At 36.6% G+C, this 19,529-nt stretch overlaps 1 protein-coding gene across 1 annotated transcript in view; it reads left to right on the forward strand.

The window, feature by feature from the left end:
* HHIP (hedgehog interacting protein) overlaps positions 1-9,155 on the forward strand; it is a 74,724-nt gene extending 65,569 nt beyond the window's left edge. Inside the window, exons 12-13 of the mRNA XM_085058159.1 lie at positions 87-235; positions 1,957-9,155. Coding sequence (XP_084914285.1) covers positions 87-235; positions 1,957-2,150 — 343 coding nt within the window. The 3' untranslated portion in view covers positions 2,151-9,155. The remainder of the gene's footprint in view (positions 1-86; positions 236-1,956) is intronic.
* The last annotated feature ends 10,374 nt before the right edge of the window (positions 9,156-19,529 follow it).

Below are 19,529 nucleotides of genomic sequence, written 5' to 3' on the forward strand. Positions count from 1 at the left end.
AATCAGGCCTTTAATAAAAAAATCAAATTTTTTTTTCCTTAATCCCGACTTTTAATTGTTTATGTGGTTTTTATGGTTTTATTCAGGCCTCTAGTCCCTGAAGAATGCAAAAGAACAGCTCAGCCTGCACAGATACTGACATCTGAATGCTCAAGGCATTGTAGGAATGGGCACTGCACTCCCACAGGAAAATGCTGCTGTAATCAAGGCTGGGAAGGAGAGCTCTGCAGAACGGGTTTGTATATAGATTCATAGCAACAAGTGAAAAAACAGTGACATGTCATAATTGGCTTTTAGTTATTTGCTCAGAGAAACTTTCAGTAAATATTGACCAATATATTGGATTCCAGTTCTAAGACTTTAGAAAAAACTGATTGCGTGAGTTGTAGGAGAACAATAAGTCTTTAGATGAGTGCAACTGCTAAAACACCTAATGCATTGTGAGCCAGTGCAGCATGCAACTAATAACATACATATAGGAGACATTCTTATTTTTTTTCACCAAGGTTATAAAATGAAAGGAAATGCAGTCAATACATGTCCTGTGTTTGGACATTCACCTTCCACTTGCAGTATTATCACTGTCAGTGTCAAATAGAGGTGACTTGTCAGGAAAGATGGTACATCAGAGCTGCAGGTCACTGTTGCATATTTTGCACTTCACTAACTTAATGCAGATTTTTTAGTTTTGGTACATTCTTGCTTTTGATCCTACTAAACTAAATAGCTCCAGTTTGTTAAAGAGAATTCTAGGTACAACTTACCACAAAGCAGATAATAATCAACATTATTGTGGTCCATTATTACAGTGATTTCTTCAAGTCCTATCTTGTTGCTTTAGTTTTTAAAAGTCACTTGGAAAAGTGACTGTGATCAAACTAAGATGATGGGTGTGTCAGTGAAGGGGTGAGGTGAATGAGCCTGGAGTGCCACAGCTGTGCCATCACTGTCTCAGAGGCTGTGGTTCTGTCTGAGCTTTCAGCAACCTCCAGGTTTTTCGTGATGAGCAGGAGTGACTTTGGAATGAAATGAAATGAATTAATCACTAATATCGTACCTTACTGGCAAAGAGTCATGAGCTGACCATCAACAACCCAGCAATGAAGGCAGGTTTGAGAAATGGATGAGGTAATCTGGCCAAACAGCCCAGCTTCAATTTTCCTAACTTGGCAATCAGAGCCTTCCTGCATTTAGAGAATGAGGCCCATTCCACAGCCTTTGTCCAAGTGGAACTAAAAAATAAAAAATGACTCCACCATGGACATAAATTGGTCTTGAATAATCTGTTTTGTTTAAAAAATTACAGCTTTAAGATTATTAGTTTTGCTAACACAGGCCACAATTTAAAATAGTAGCCAAATAAGAAAATAAAATTTGAAAAACTGAAGCAAGCTGATTAACCTAGAACTCTGTAGATAAGTTCTCAGGCATCTGCTAAAGACAGGGGAAAGCTTTGGAATTTATATAACTGATACAAATGGTTGAAAAAATACTCTGGCTCTTTTTTCTCTAAAAGAAATTCAGTTTTGGTCACAGCGTTAAGTGATTAGAGAGCCAAAGGAGTTAATCTCTGGTCAGGTGTAGTCTGCTTTGCTAAGGAAAGTAGTGCAGAAGTCTGAGTATACAAAGGAGTTTGCCTGAGATTCCTAAATGAAACCTGAATATGGGAATTGGACATTTTAAACATATCAGAGTTTAGTTAAAAATATTTGAGTTTATCAGTCTCTTCCAGGTGATGTCCTCTCGGACATACAAAATTGCTTCCTACTGCTGATATTCTAAAACTTTAAAAAATTTGCTTTCAAAACTTCTAATATTTCATCCTTCCTATTTTGTTTTTAATTTATATGCTTTATGATGACAAGCTTAGAAATGCTCTTAATGAATGTGTATTGTATCTTTTTTGGTTTGTGATGTTCTAAACAAATTAGAAAACCACTGTTTTTTCACCCACAGCAAAATGTGACCCAGCCTGTCGACATGGAGGTGTCTGTGTAAGGCCCAATAAATGCTTATGTAAAAAAGGCTATCTCGGCCCCCAGTGTGAACAAGTGGATAGAAACATCCGAAGAGTGACAAGGGCAGGTATTCTTGATCAGATCCTAGACATGACATCCTATTTGCTGGATCTAACCAGCTACATTGTATAGTTTCTGGGACTATTTGGAAACTCCACTTTCAACGGGCATTTCTTTTGAACCCTGTCATTTTTGAAAGACTGTTATCCTGCAACAAACACCGGTGATTTGATTTCCTTCATTAATTTAAGTGTAATATCCACAAATGTGCAGAAAAATCCCTTGTATGTGTGTAAATATTCCTGCACGTCTCCACAGACGTCCTGATAGCCAATATGTGCACACATACACACGCAGCCGCTATCACAAATATGGTTTTACAGAGAGTGGAATCTTTTTTAATATTTATTTCTTCATGAGAAATAGTTTACGAAGCTATTCCACTGTAAAACACATTTTTGTCAAAGGACTTTCCTGATGTCTTAATGGCTTCTATGACATCCCAGAAATCTCGTTCCTGCACCTATCTGATTATAGCAGTGAGAAAGCAGTTTTCAAACATCGCTGTATAAACTGCTGGACTTAATAAAATCCAGTTGTAACAGTTCCTAAGGTAAACTGACCTACATCATGAGACAGTATTTCAGAACTGCTTAATGCATTCCTATCTAGGCAATTCATTGTAAGACTGTAACCTTCACTTTCATCAATGTAACTCTATTACAGAATGTTATTTCTTTATCTAGCATAGATGCAAAAATCTGGTTATCGCAGCTTAATATCAAGATTGTTTCAAGTGTTTAATAATTAAATTATATTCGCATATTTCAAAACCAGTCATCCTAGAAGGTCTGCTTTTTATCATATATTTTATTTAACGATGGGCACTGGGTTCATGTTACATATTTATATTATTTTATTTTATTTTTATAATATAGACATCACCTAGATGAGACAGCTTTACCATGTCCTGTAAAATACTAAAGTTACATTTTTCACCAACTTAATTGGAAAGACGGGGAAAGAGAGAGCAAACACACACACACTTTAACGTGTTGTGGATCTAATCTAGAAATGTACCCTCGTGTCAACTTGTGTTCATTTATGCCGGATGAGAAAAAAAGCAAACACCAATCATAATAAAATTACAACACGTGTTAAGAGTGTCCATAAAGGGATTTTCACTGTAGCAGGACAGTGTAAGAGGTTATACATGAGTAGACTCTGCCAATGTCACACTGAACAGAGTGTCCTGGGGCGAGAGCTCAGACGAGCACATGCTGCCTGTGCATGGTGTCACTTGGACAAAACATGCAGCAATTGTTGCCAAATGCAGTGCTAAATGTAAATGTTCCTTGGAGAGCTAACAGAAAACTGAGTCTTTGTAAATGTATCAATAAATGTGGTGTACATGCTGTAGTCAGGTTTTCTAAGGTATTAATTAATTAATAAGAGGGCAGAACTGGTGCCCTCTTATCTCCAGCTCTATTGGCAGTTTCTTTGCTCACTGCTTATGAACTATCAGGTTTCCTTTGCACTACCTGCAAACTACCTACTACAGCTTTTTTTAAATCTCACCTAAGAAAAGAAAGCACAGCAGCCACAGTGTGCACATCCTGTGGTCCTTATAAGCAGCTGCTCATGCGTCAACAATTGACAACACTGTAGTCAAAAAGGCCAAAAAGACTTTTCCCATATTACTTTCCAGTAGTAAAATCACCTCTCCAGGGCAGCGACATGCAACAAATTTTCCCTTATAGAAATTTGTCAGTCTTCATTTAGTATTAAATCTGTAATTACAGCATAACTGATAGTTGCATTTCTGTGTCCTTACACATTCCAGCTCTGAGGAACAGACAGTTACATTTGCCTTCCATATATGTTTGCCTGGGTTTTGAGTGACCTCATGCCAAATGGAAATTGGTTGAGAAATCTTGGTTAAGTGCTCAGAGAACAATGCTCTGCATTAAAAAGTGCATGCATAATTTTGCACAATGTAGATTCAACTGACAGTCCATTGAAAGACATCTTGGGATTAAATGAGCATGAAGACCAAATTGCCCTCTCACCCCAGAAAAGGGTGGTCCCTTATAGTCACACGAACACTTCATTGGCTAAGCAGTGTGACCAATCTTAAAATGAACCCTGTGGTAGCATCTGTAGGTTAATAGCAGCTCTTTGTCTCCGCTGCTTTCTGCCTTTAGTCTTTTCCCTGAATTCCATCACAAAAAGTTTTACAATTAAAAAATGTCCTGACAACCATTTTTGTAAATTGACCTTAGCATCTAATCTTTCCTTATTCAACGTGGGTGACAAAAATGTGAACTTCTCATGAATGAGCCAGCTGTCTAAATCTGTCACATAGCACGGTTTTATTACACTCTTCATAATCAGCAAAGCAAGAAAGTCGCTGAAGTATTTTAGCAACGTTTAAATATATGACAGAGATAACATCTTTAACACTTTCTTCAATGAAATATATTTTAAAATAAACCCAACTTTAACTCCAGTGTGACGTTATTTTCAACAACCAGCTGGGGAGATGTGATAGTTCTTTTCTCACTGCTTAGTTCCTTAAAAAAATACCACAGATGGCACCTAAATTGAAGATTCACAATAATGTATATGCCACAGTCATGTGGAGAACAGAAAACAATGATCTTAGAGTTTTGTTCTTAATAATAAAGACAGTTTAGTTTATTAGTGAAATCAGAAAACAAAACACCAGTAAGAGCTAAGAATTAAATCCAGGCTTCATTCAAATCAGTAGCAAAAACTCACATTGACTGTGCTGCACTGAGAAAATCACTTTCAAAATTTAAGCAGAATACTTCAGTTTGTTTTATTTAAAAAACAATTTCTGCTCTGAGTCATTGCATAAAAACTTCAAAACTACAAAGTAATCTAAGTGGAGATTAGAGGGAAAGGGGAGATAGTTTGTGAAACTGTTTTGACTAATTTTTAAATCATCTTTTATATTGTGTGAAAGCAGGCATCTGCATTAAGCCCACATGTACATAGGAAGTCCCAGTGGAAAAGTATTCTCATAAAAAAAAAAAAAAGACACAAAAAATCCTAGCTGCTTATTTATCAAAAGAAATTATACTATTAAAAAGAGTGAGCAAACCCCGGGCCTAACCACCCAAGATGCTGATATAAAAAGGGCAACTGCAGTAATTGCCCTGAGAATTGGCATACAAAAAAAAAAAAAAAAAAAAAGAAAAAAAAAGGAGTCTGTAGAAAGCCTGTTGCCAGTTAGGTCATTCTGCAGCCATTCTCACACAACCTCCGAGAGTGTCCCAGAATAAAACTGAGCTTATAAATGAAACTAGATAAATGAGGCAATTAGATAAGGGCCTCCAGAAGGGATTTTATGTATGTGTTCAAGTTGTCTCTGTCTCTATGTCTCTCTCTCCTAATCTTTTATTCCATTCATTTCTTCCTTTATTCAGAGATACTGCCTTCTCTGTTCCCAACACATTGTACATTTCAAGCATTCTTTAAGCCTTTCTGCTGCTAAAGGAGAACAAACGTACCTGTTGCAAGAAACATGACTCTCCCTGATGTCTGCTACTTTTAAACCCCTGCTTTATTATTTTAGGGCAGAAAACTCATCTTTCTCTTTTTATATGCCACTGATCAGAAAGAAGGCATATTACTGGAATATAAGGAGAAACATCTTTACTCTGTAGATAAATAGGGAGACAAAAAGATGTTACGCGAAATCAGCTCCAAATCGTTTCACTCCATTTCAGAAAAACAGTAAACTCATTTTTCTACTGCGTCCAATAAGAAATACTAACTCAAAGCCTCCCTCTCTGGGAATAAATTTCTTCTGCTAACTGTCAGAGACAGAGATCCAAACCCTTTTTACCTTTAAATACCCACACGTTGTTATATTTCATGCAAACAAAGTGTAAATTAAGTATAAATAAGAGTACAAATTCTGTATCACTGACATGATACCTCTGTTTATCTCCTTCTTACATTCACTTGTCCACATTTGGCTTTGCAGCTCCTTCCTTTCTAGACCCACAGCAAACATCAACAATTGCTGGTTGCTGCAGGTGCTTATTATTTTTGAAACTGCCTGACAGACGTGCATCAAAAGTGCTTCCCAGCATACTGAGGCTTTTATCTTTTGGTCATTCCCCAGCTTTTTGTTATTTTATAGTGACTTCTAGCACTGGCTCTTGGCTGGGCATTTACAGCTCAGAGGTACCAGCCTCACACAGGCACAGGCACAGAAAGACTGAAGCTGGAAGAAGGCAGAAATCACTTCATCACTGAGCAGTCACTGTGCTTATCAGAAAGTTACCAATTTCAATCCAGTGATCAGCTGCCTTACCTGAAAAGCAGAATAATATTCCTGGGATGATGAAAAGTTGCTTTTCAGTACATATTTTCTCTAACTTGGGTTTAGAAACAAGAACCTTTTCCTGTAAAATTATGCAAAATAGAAATTCTGAAAATATAGACAAGTAATTTCACAGGTGTAAAGTCACACTATGGTAAAAATGAGTGTTCATACATGTAACTCTAATTGCATCCATGAAATAAGCATTTATAAGAATAGTTCTACATGGAAAAAACAAGTCCAAGGATACCCTGTTCTGCTAATTTTTCCTTAATCAGGTAAATTCCTTAAAAGACATTAATGCATTTTAATTTAGTATCTTTAGCTTACCTGTGTATCAGTCTAATTAGGAATTATACCATTTTGATCTTCTTTCCAACTTAAAAGGTGACCTTTGCCTTGGAAAAAACCCAGAAGGAAGACCAGAGGTAAATGAAAACTAATTTTTTCCACCTTGCAATATTAAAAATTCACTAATATTTTGTCAATTTAAAAAACCCACTGTTTTCACCAAAAAGGCATCCAACCTTTTAAATCTATTCAAATTCAAATTTGCAGAAAATTTGTACCAAATAATCTGGGTTCTGGCTACAAAAAAGGAATAAATATATATTTCCCTAAAAGTTTCAGGATAAAATGTTTTGGAGACATTGAAAAAATTTAGGACCGTTTTTCAAAAAATAATTTGTTGTTTTCAACAGAGTAATTCAATGAAATAAGGCACGTACTTTTTGGGATATAGGTGTGAAGCAGCAGAAGCCACCTGAAAGCTTAGTACAGGATTACTTTAATCTTTGAGGGCCTGATTCCAAGTCCATTGATGTCAACTGATAATCTCCTATTGACTTCATTAGTTATAGGATTAAGTCCTTAAAAGATATCCACTTAGCTGGCAGAAGATCTTAACTTCAGACATCAGTGCTCACATGACCTCTCAGTGTCTGCATCTGCAGTCATTAGACAGTGTTTGCTGGAATGAGACTGCAGATCCAGCCCTGCAGAAAGCCCTACAGAGCACATCCAGTCCTCTGGGTTTCCTTATAGGTATTGCCAGCATTTACACAAAATCTGCCAGACTTCTTAATACTTCTTTAAATGTGTCCAGCAATCAGCTGATGTGTAAGCTGAGTGACTCAGCTGCTTCCCAGGGCTCTCAGGACTGAAAAGGGATCATCTAGTGATCATTTCATGCTACAGACATTCACAAATATTTAATATTCTGGGTTATATGCAAATAATGTGTGTCCACCTATTGTCTACTGTACACAGACAGGCTTCCTAAACAAAAAGTCAGACATTTCTTACGTCTGACAAATGTTTTATTACACATTATCAATAGGCTCCAGTGTATCATCTAGTAAAGTTTCTTTTATGGTCTATGAGATTTTCCTATTTATTTTCATTTTGCAATGAAGTAAAAAAGTAAAAAATATTTTAAATGAAAAAGTGCTTAAATTCCCAGGAAATTTCAGCAAGGCAGCATCAGCTAAAGCCTGTGAATATATACAATGGCTGTGCTCACAGTATTCGTGGAAAGAAGGCAGAGAGAGTTGGCTGGTTTGGAGACAGGTTTTTTTTATGTAGGATACATTTTACAGTTGGACAAAAGGGTGTTGTGCATCACAAGGCACTAACAAACAACCCCATTTTCTGAATGTTCCTAGGAGGAGCTGCTAAAAAGAAAATGTTCTAGGCAGTCAAAACTGTGCAGAATGAATTTAATTCATATCAAGACATACTGAGGCCAGAAACCATCTGGCACTAAGTCACCAGATGTAGCTTGTAGTGGTCTCCATTTGTACCAGAAGCAGTAACCCTACCCTGTGAATTATCCAGAAGTGCTATTAGCTGTACCCCACAAAATATACTGCAGAATTAAAACTTCAATTCCCCTTTGAGAACAATTAGATTGTAATGGGAGCCAAGCAGAAAAGGAAGTAACAAACTTCTGTCACTTGAGAACATTACTGTTGTGACATTCCCCCGTTCAACTAGTTTTATTTTATAGTAGCTGTCAGGTACTGTATGTACATTTGAAATGTGGGAAAATAGCTTAGAAATATCACTCAAACTAGGTTTAAGCATCTTCTATAAAATGTATTATACTACTAAGCATATACAGGCAACAATGTAGCTGGGAGCACACAAGTAATTTTAAGCATATGAGTCTCACTGAGGTCATGTGCTTAACATTATTAAAATAATTAAGTGTTTTCTTGGTTTGAGACCTTACAAGTCTTTGCAAGTCTACCTACATAGTCTACATATGCTATATGTACATTTCCTTTTAGGGAGACAGCAGGACTGAAGTTCACAAGAAGAGAACTCAGTTACTGTCTGTCACAAATTCTATATAACCTGAAATAATTGCACCTTTGTGCCTCCACTTTCCATCTAAAAATCAGTGAAATGAATCCTTGTAAAGCGCTTTGAGCTCTTCAAATGAAAAGTGCTATAAAAACTACAAATTATTATTATATTATTGAACACCATGTATGTATACACACTATTATGTAATATATAATATATGTATAATGCATATAAATTCTAACAAATGTATTTGTGTAATATCTGAGAAATGGAACAGTTGTATCTGGAAGTGATAAATACATAGAGTTGGATTTATTGTTAATCTGTGGATTTAATGATTTTTTTAGACAAAAGGATGTTTAAGTGTATAATTGCTTTTCTTAATTTAATATATTTATGTAAATGCATGCCTGAAGTTCTGATTAGATAGTTATTCTGTGTCCCTTAAGCTAATAAAATATATTAAACTTAATCTTACTATATAAGGTACACCTGCTGCTTTAAATTTTTTTGGTTTAATATTTTTTATGACTAAATGCATAATTTAAAGTTCATGAAATTTTAATTTTAATCAGCTCTTTGATCTTTGCAGTAAAAGCAAAACGCCAGCATTTTATACATTCTTTGAAATGTACACTAGTTTTATTTATATAAATTCTAAGATGCTTTCATAAAATGTGATTGAACATTGCTATTATTTTTGGAATGGGAAGTTTGGAATGGGCTTTCCTGGACAGAAAATTAAGACACCCATGTTGAAAAGATACCTGTTTGATTGCAAGCAATATGTGAGTGGACATGCAGCTGGAACAAGGGGATTTCACACACAAGCTTTTAAAGTACAGATATCTTGGAGAATTAGTTCAGTAACAATGGGAAAATGTTAAATTCAGAGATACCATTTCCAGTGATTTAAATGAGGGCCATAAAAATGGATGAAGTGTGGAATTCTTTCCTTTTCTACCTATCCAAAGCAGCAGGTTCTCTTCCATTGAAATCAACACCTGAGCATACACATGAGAGCAGGGCCAACTCCATAGATCAACCCACTGTGGGTTTTGATACAAAAGAACAGTTAATCACAACACTTAAATTCAAACTACACTTGCATCTGGGAGAGCAAAAACCAGCTGGGACAGGGAGCACTAAAGAGCCAAGGGCTTCTTCATACACTCAGTTTACATTGGTGGCTTGAAATGCTGTTGAAATAGTCTTACAGATTTAACTTACCTAAAGTCTTTAGCCTGTCCTGTGTTTATTTCTTAAACTAAGGAATGAAGCATTACCAACTCTACAACATTGATGCTATCGCTACATTTCAGATTGAAGCCAAAACAATCTTGAAATTTTCATGAAATTGTTTTTCCATTTTTCAGCTAGCTATACGATCAGTGATATGGGCTGGTGGCCAGCCAGAGAACTAGGATCCAAGGAAAATTTGAACTTCACCCAAATTTGAGGATATTTGGAAAATGTATTTTACTTCAGCTTTTCAATGAATAAATATAGCAGTTGCAGTGATGTTCTTTTAAACACATTTTCTTTAAAATTTACTTCATTTGAAGAAGTGCTCAGAACAAGAAAACAGCTGAAAGATGGCAAATAAAAAATCAACAAATCTGTGAGGATTGTTTTGATTTTTTTAGTGGGACCTATATATTCATGCAGAGAGTAAAAAGAATTCTGTTACTTTTGTACATAATTACAACAAATACAGTGCAGCATGTAGTTCTGGTGACATCATGAGTCACTGAGTTTGTTCTTGTAATTTATTAAGACATTATGAAAACCCACTGACATATTTATAAGCCTTGGAATTAACAGCTACCTTTCATTCCTTTTACAACACATAAGACATGAATTTTACTTAGAGAATTATATGCACTCAGCTGTGTACAGCAGGACTGTAATTCTACCTAGAGCTTCTGATGGTATTTTAAACCTGAAGGGCCAAATTCTGCTCTGCTTTTGGATGAACAAAAGGAGGTGTCCTTGGCCTCTTGAACAAGGCTTGTGTGGTTTGTCAAAAGTAATCAGAATTTTCAAAAGGAATTCAAATGCAGAATTCAGAAGCACTTCATTTTAGTAACACAGTTACTAATAATGTCTTTGGGTCAGTATTTAATCACTATTCCCAAAATATATACTTTGAACAATCTTCTTTCCTTTTATTGCCTTCTCTTTGCTTCCCCATACAGCTCTGTTCTTTAAGCCCTTGCTTCTTTATTTGTTTTCTTATAGATGTATTGTTTCTCCATATTTTTGCATTAAATTCACTATATATTTAAGAGTTTTTCATAAGACTGATTATGGCACAAGTGCTTTTTGTAATTTTACTTTAATGAAAACACTAAGTAATGGATCAGCCCATGGTTTAACTGTAAATTAAAAATGCACCACAAATAAGTAGGGTAGAGTCTTTAGGATGCCAAAGAATCATTTTGGTCTCTGTGGTTGGATTTATTTATTTGGGGGGAAGGGTTGGTTTGAGTCATATTTGATGACATGTCTATGGGTGACATACATCTCTGGCAGAACTGGGCAAAGTGGGACATAGCTTTGGTTTTGGAAAACCTCACTCAACAGTGGCTTCCTTGTTTGCTTGGTTTGGGGTGATTTCTGGGGGGTTTAAGTTCTTCCTGGTTTGTTTGTTTATTTTTTTGTCTTGCAAAGCTAGGACTAATCGTGGATTTAGTGTGACTTTCAAAAGTTTGGGCTAAAACAGTTGAATGAATGGCTCTTACACTGGTTGAACATTCAATAGTCAGAATTTCAGATATTGTCAATGTTTCAGTCATCTTCAACTGTTGCTTATCTTACATTAGCACAAATTCACTGATACCAGCATTGCCAGGAGGTGAATCAGGTCAAGCAGTGGCTTTTCCTTTTCACTCATATCACTTTACATTTCACTCAGAACTGTCTGTCACATTGTCCCACAACAAAACTGGTGTCATCATACCAGCAGAGTTAGCTCTGGTTGTACACACTGGAGCAACATCTATATGTTTCACCTTTCAGTGTGCACATTTGATTACTCAGAGGTGGACTGGCTGAGGGTGGGAATGTAGGAGTTGTATGCCTGTCCTCCATTAGGTCAAGAGGAATGTTCTCCTTTCAGTATAAGAAAACTAAAATGCTGTTCTATATATGCAAGCCATTTCCACTTCAGAGAAAGGGAACATACATGTGAATCAAAAGGCTGCCTTTGCTTCAGGAGATTTGTAAAGAAGAGACCTAAACTCTGCAAACTCTCCTGCAGTGGAATTTGTGCTTTCCTGGTCAGATGAATAGAACAGGTGCAGATACAGCTTTCAGGCCTTTAAACTACACCAGCCCAAATAAATTACAGCTACGGAGCATGTTTGGCAATTTCAAGCAAACACTAGAAATGCAATGCCCAGGGCGCAGATAAAGTGCTTATGAAAAAGGTGGACATAACATCTGTACTGGCACAGAACGCCTGCTCTAAAGTCATAGCTGCAAAATGCCTCCTATAAAGCATAGGACTGTTAGTACAGCTGCAGCTTTTAATAGCTATTGAATTTCTTGATCAGGGAGGCAGGTCCAGAGCAAGGGAAATGGACAAGTGAAACTATAAACTGCTATTTTACACCTATGAATGTAATATCAAATAAATGTGGCCGAACCCACTTTTATTTTCTTAAGAAATTCATCCCCAGAGAGCCTCATGCTAGATCTTAGCTAGCAAGCCATCAGAAGGCACTTATGTCAGCCTAACCCTGAGGTTTCCAAGATGTATAGCTGTGCAGCCTACATATATATACCTCTTGCTTATTATATCTGTAACAGAAACCTGCAGCCACACACACATGCTAATACCTCATGCGTCATTTCTGCACTTACTCAAAGCTATTTGGTTCTAGATCGATGCAAACAAGCAGTGAAAAGGTAAACAATAGGCAGTTTTTAAGATAGTTCTGCAAGAAAAAAAAATATAGTGAAATGACTGAGTTGCACAGACTTCAGTATGGGCAACAGGATGCAACCAGTAAACTCTTTACCATGTTAGCTTATTTAAATTATTCCAAAGAATACAGTCTGGTATTTTCTCGGGTTTCTTATTTAAATACCTTAGTACTGAGATGAATTCATGTCTAGGAGGCCCCTGTAAATTACTAGAACCTTATTTACTTTGCATTTATAATTACAGCTTTTTGTTTCTGATGGAACTTCTGTGGAATTATCAGATTTTCAGTATGCAGATAAACTGCGTTTTAATATTTTCTAAGCTTATTGTCTTGCAAATTCTTCACATCTGCTATTAGCCTAGAAATGAAATCCCTCACATAACAGTCAGGCAGCAGTGGCTGCTGGGACTGCAGATTCACCTGAAATTACCCCAAATGGAACACTGTGAATATTCACAGAATATTCTGAGTTGGACCCCCAAGGATCATTGGGTCCAACTCTTCAAGAAAAGCCCCATTTGGGGATTGAACCAATAGCCTTGGTGTTAATGTCTCTCAAACACAGATTAGACAGGATTGTTTTGGTTTGCTTTGTTCTGTTCAGGACCACTTTTTCCTCCAAGAAGACAGCAGTTTTCAAACTACAAGCTGTTGATGTCCACCCAAAGTGTGTCCCAGACCCATAAACCCTTCTGAGTCCCAAAAAACAATTCCATCTACCCAATATCCCGGACTGCTTAAATATCCTGGCACCTGAACTCACTGTGTTTCTTTTAATATGGCTAAATTTTTTCTGGCTGGCATATATCCTCAGAAGTACCCGAACAATATGGAGATAGATAATTATCTCCTTCTAAAAGCAATGCAGAATAAGACATACAACTGCCAAAGCTTGCTTGAGACCTTGGAGAATCCTGAAAAGTTAGTCATAGCCAGAACCTCAATTAACTTCATGGGTGGTGGTGCCAGTCTAATGATAAGAACACCACTACAATTCACAAAGAGGTGGATCTAACTTCAGCTTACTTCCCAAGAAATTGTTTTGACTGCAGTCTTTCTGGTTGAATCCAAGGTACAGTGAAGCCAGAACTGATAAAAAGCAGTGGATCAAAAGAAGAGAGGGAAGAGTGGAGTCAGAATCTTGTGGCCTAGAAAGCTTATTTGAAAGTGTAAATTAACCACTAATTTAGTCCTGCTTAACAATTTAGATACACACACTCGAGGAAGCAGGACTGAGTGCCCCAGTGCCTCCTTCCAGGTGAGCCAAACTCCCTTTTTTGCCTCTATGCTCTGCTTTTCCAAGTGGTCTGTTACAGCAGGCAGCATTGGGAATGCTGCCTCTTCCACATCACTTGCCCCTTGCTAGGACAGAGCATCTCTGAAATCTCCAAGAAATTTTGTAAAAGAATTAAGGTTAGTTACTATTACTATTAGCTATTATTACTTACCTCCTATTTTTATGTGGTCATAAAAGCATAAGGTTTGGCCATCTTTCTGTTGATTCTTGGTGACCAGATATTTCAAGTATTATTTTGGCTACATCACAGTTTTGTTTACACAGCATGTAAGCTGCTTAGCACAAAGGAGAAAAGGGATCTGCAGGCCCAAATCCTGCCACCAAGTGAAAAGAACTGAAGTTTAATTCAAAAAATCAACGATATGTTGTATCAGATGTGCACACTTCTGGACACAAGTGTAATTGACTCTTACAGTTTTTGCAAGCATAAAAATTATACTTATTTGTAAACTAAGGAATCCTTAAGCATCAGCTATATATGTACAAAATATACATTTATTAAAATATTTTAAAGTGATGCCTCAGAACTATAGACAGTTCAATGTATTAGCTCTAAGAATATACCTGGAGGTGGTAGTCCCATCTATCAAAAACTCTTCAAATCAATAGGGATGAAAACATCTGGGAATTGCTATCTGAAATGAAAAATTGCAAGGCACACTGCAGATGCCACCTGCAATGTGCCATTCTTAAGATCAACCAGCCATTGCATCACAGATATGAAATGAAAGAGCACAGACCGGGGGGCTCTACATCCTAAAAAAAATTAGGGCTCAAACTAATTTATTCAGCTTGTTTCTATAATGGAATGACCATAAGAATTTCCAAGCAATATGCAGGGGAATATTGGAATAACATTAATGGAATAAAACTACAAGAAAAGGAATTAGAACCTGATTTTTAAAATCCTTTGCATAGAAAAATGATGTCTGAACAACCTTGAAAGTCTGGATTTTATTTCCTGATCCTGCAAATTGCCCTACTTGCCAACTTTACAAGTATAAGCCATGGGAATGAACCCAGAGCATCTGCTTATGGATTTTAGAATTTCACATATATAGTATTTTCAGAATCATATCTTGAGAGCAAAAAGATTCTTTTCATTCCTGATTTCCTATGATATGACATGACAATCTCTCCAGCATTCAGGATACAAGATAGAACTTCAAGAGTTATACACCACAAATGTGTTTACATTTTTTTAGACATATCAGTCACTTGCAGTAACTTTTCCTTTCTCTTGATTAGAACATACCCTCATGCCTCAGCAGCCTAAACACGAATGTGAATAGATAAGCTAAAACCTGAGAATTTCAAGAGCAGTGAAGTGCATGCTTTCACCTCTCCTCCTTTTAAAACTGTCAAATGCTTCCTGACATGCTTGGGTCCATGGAAATGGAACATATTTTCTCATTACGTTAATTAATGGGTCTGCTTGGGTGGTATAATTCAGTATAAATTTCCTTTAGTATTCTGTCATACCTAAAAAGGATCTTATTTTTGTGATGTCTTTAAATTTTTATGACTTCTACTCTGTTTAGTCTGTGTGTAATCCTTCTTTTGAAACCTAATGTCCTAGAAAATCTGCAGGTTTCTCTCAAAACTGGCACACTCCGTAGTTTAAAGTCATTTCTTTTTCTTGCCTTCTTAGAACTCCCTGCAAGTCCTTAAGGTGCAGTTCACAGCTCAGGGAATTTATGATTACATCTTCAATGTAAACTCAAGCACTGCGATATATTAAACCTGACAAGATGCTGTTCATTAATCTCTGAAATACAGCCAGGTGTGATGTAATGAAGAGAGGCTTCCAGCTCAGAGAAGTGTAACACAGCTCCCAGCTCAGCTTGATGGTGGCTTCCTTTACCTCATCTGGGAGAAGGACTGCCTGGGTGGGGACTCTCACTGGAAGTGTAATTCCAGAAAAATGTGGTGTGGGGAAAATGAGACAGGGTAATCCCTTGCCATGCCAGTGTTTCTCAAACAGCTCAGCTTCTGCTTTCCTTTCATTTCCAGGTTAGAACACTAACTTGGTCATGCTGTCATGAACCACAACTTCCTAGGGAAATGGTTTGATGGGCTGGAGGTACATTTTTATGTATGAAAAAAAAAAAAAAAAAAGGAGCATTTTAAATACTGGAGTCTCAGCTAGTGGAGAAGGCAGCACCAGGTTCAGAACAGAGTAGCAAGTGCTACAATTAACACACACATTATAACTTGATCAAAACAAGGCTTTAATTTGGTTGTGACAATTTGTTCTTTTTTTTTTAATGAATAATTGTGTCGTTTCAACACAAACAAGGGCAAAATCAAACCAGAACTATAAGGAAAAGCTCAACATTTCCACATCATTAATTCTGATCTCAAAATAAATTGATAAATGTTCTTACCCAATTCTACTTTATTAACAGCACATGTGGAATAGGTATTGAGTAAAAGTAAGACTTTGAAATTCATTCCTGTCATGGCAACAGAAGAGACTTTGTGAATGTAACTCATATTACTGAGTAGAAAAACAAACGTTTTTTTAAATATGGAAATAGAATGTGAAAATAAGTTTTTATACACTGCATGATTTAGCATTTTGCATCCATGAAACATTGAAGTCCATATCCTAAAACATGTTAGGTCACTAAGCAGATTTGCTCTCTGCAACTCATAACCAAGTTGGTTATTCCAACAGTGCAAAACCGGTTGATTTTCACAGATTAATTGCTTTGATTAATTTTATCCAGCTATAAAAGATAAATTTTGAGTACAAGGATAGTTCTTACTATATCTACCCTGGAAACAAAAGACAGGTCTTCTCAGAAAAATAAGAGTTTGGGCAATCTTTGTACTACATTTTGAAACTTCTAGGAAAGAATGCAGAGCAAGACTAGCCCTGCATTTTCTTCTGACCATGGAAAAGTTATCAGGAGAAGGCTCTTCTCTTTAACTTGTCTTTATATTATTTTGTAATTGTTGTTATTATTACTGTATTAAGTTCTCTCCTGTTTATTTCAGAAGAGAATCCCACTAGTCTTCCTGAGCTCCTCATTCATGGAGAAAGTGAAAAAGACAGGACGGAATAATAAAAAAGACCATGGAACTGGAAACAGACAGATTGAATAGCCTGGATTTCTATCCTAACATGCATGGCCCCAATCACTGAATGCTATCTTTAGAAGAGAAATTACATCAGTAAATAGATAAGAATACACTGGGATTAGTTCGCAGAAGAATATTATACCTAAAATCTTAAATGTCTCATGGATTTACTGTATTTATCTCAGGACATAGTTTTTGCAAATATTTTGGCAATTTACTTACAGAAGTGATTAGGCAGGTATTGATGAACATTCCCCAAAAGTGAATCATGTATTTAACAAGAAACCATATTTTTAGAATTATATTCATCCATTAGATTGGAAATTTCTCCTCTGGCTATGTTATCTACCAAGCTAAGTTTGAATATGATATCAAATAAGTACTGTGCTGATTAGCTGGTTGATTATCACAGAACCACAGAATGGTTTGAGTTGGAAGGCATCTTAAAGATCATCTACTTCTCACCTCCTTGCCACGAGCAGGGACACCTTTTACTAGAGCAGGTTGCTCAGAGCTCCCTCCATCCTGGCCTTGAACACTTCCAGGGATGGAGCATCCACAGCTTCTCTGGGCAACCTGTGCCAGTGCCTCACCACCATCACAGAAAATCATTTCTTCCTGTTATCTAATCTAGACCTTCCCTCTCTCAGTTTGAAGCCATTTTTCCCTTTTCCCACCATGATGTGCCCTTGTGAAAAGTCCCTCTCCAGCTCTTCTATAGCCCCCTTTAGGTACTGGAAGCTGCTCTCAGGGTCTCTCCAGAGCTTTCTCTTCTCCAGGCTGAACAATGCCAGCTCTTGCCATTAATTTAACTATATATCTCTTATTTAACTACATTAATTGAATTAAACATATAAAATATTAAATGACTCACTCCAACCACTTGAGAATATCTTAAATCTTCAGAATTACTTTGAACTCACAAATAGAAGAAAAGGTGATGTACATCAAGTTAACTATCCCACAAGCAGAATTAATTTAGCAACAGTCAAGGAATGTTGCAACTTCCTCAGTTAACACTGCATTCCTGCCCTGAGTTAACACTACATCAATTCTGGTTCAATTCCTGCCTTGCAAGATAATTTGACAAAAGAGTTCTTGCTTTTGCTAGAGGTGTACCACCAACACGTTACCCTGATCTGTCCCAACATTTCACCAGACTCCTCTACTACAGAAAAGGCATTTGGAAAAGAAAGACATGTTTCTTGTTAGATAAATATTTAAGAAAGCAGTAATTGTGAAACAAAAGTACTCCAAAACTGACACAATATTCACCACATTTGGACCTTTTTCCCCCCAGCAATAGCCAGATTTATCACATTACAAGACAAAGAATGAAATTTAAATTCTCTTGATGCCTGGCCAACAATCTTCACTAAACTACTGAACCCTGTAGGCCTATTTCTGTATTAATGCTACATTCATTAAAAAATTCATTAGACTCAAGCATGATAATACATCTGGGGTCAATCATTTCAGGTCAAGGTGGACCCAAACCCATTAGTGAATTAGTTACTTAATCACAAGCTGTATAAAAACTTGGATACATCATGAAAATAACTGGTAGAGCAAATCAAGAATACATACTCATACTTCAGGAAAACATTAAGCTGAAAATTCTGTCCACAAGAATGAAAATTACAGAAACTGGCTGCAGCCTTAGTTGCAATCATCAGGAAATATTTATGGTTCCAAACTGAAAGAGAGAGCAGGTTTAGATTAGATATTATGGAAACATTCTTTACTGTGAGGGTGGTGAGGCATTGGAACAGGTTGTCCAGAGAAGCTGTGGATGCCCCATAACTGGAAGCATTCCAGGCCAGATTAGATGGGGATCTGAGCAACCTGGTCTAGTGGAAAGTGTCCCTGACCATGGCAGTGAAGTTGCAATTAGATGATCTTTAAAGTCCCTTCCAATCCAAGCTATTCTATGATTGATTCTATGATTCCATTCCATTCCATTCCATTCCATTCCATTCCAAATGATACTGCAGGAATTTGGAAGATTAGATGCTTTTTAATATTTTGAAAACATTAAGATTTATATGCTTTTTGAGATACTTATCAAATTACTCACATAAGAAATAATGCAAGAGCTATTCTGAGCCAGGTTTGCCTCTCCCAAGTTCACTGATATATGGACCATGAAATCGATCACTAGTATTGTGTATTTCCACAGACTTTATGCTTCCCCTGAATCAACATGATGTTCTGACAATTCTGTATTTAACATCAACTATCTAAAAATAAATAATTAGATAATAACTCAGAATACAACAGATTATTGTAACAATTCAGGCTAGTAGTCACAAAAGGGATTCACTCTTGATGGTCTTGGAGAGTGTCAGAAATACCCTTCATCACTTAAAAAAGCGACTGTTGTTCCAGATTCCAGAAGTAAAAAGACAAAACCTCTGTGAATTCTAGGTCTCTTGCAAGAGCAAGTGACAAGTGCAATTTCTCAAAATGTTTCCAGTACTACAGTGTTTTCAGTGTCATTGGCCAGCAAACCTAAATCTCAGCTACAG

Source organism: Lichenostomus cassidix, chromosome 4, assembly GCF_008360975.1.
Source record: "Lichenostomus cassidix isolate B80296 chromosome 4, HeHo_3.0, whole genome shotgun sequence".
NCBI classification, from domain to species: Eukaryota; Metazoa; Chordata; class Aves; order Passeriformes; family Meliphagidae; genus Lichenostomus; species Lichenostomus cassidix.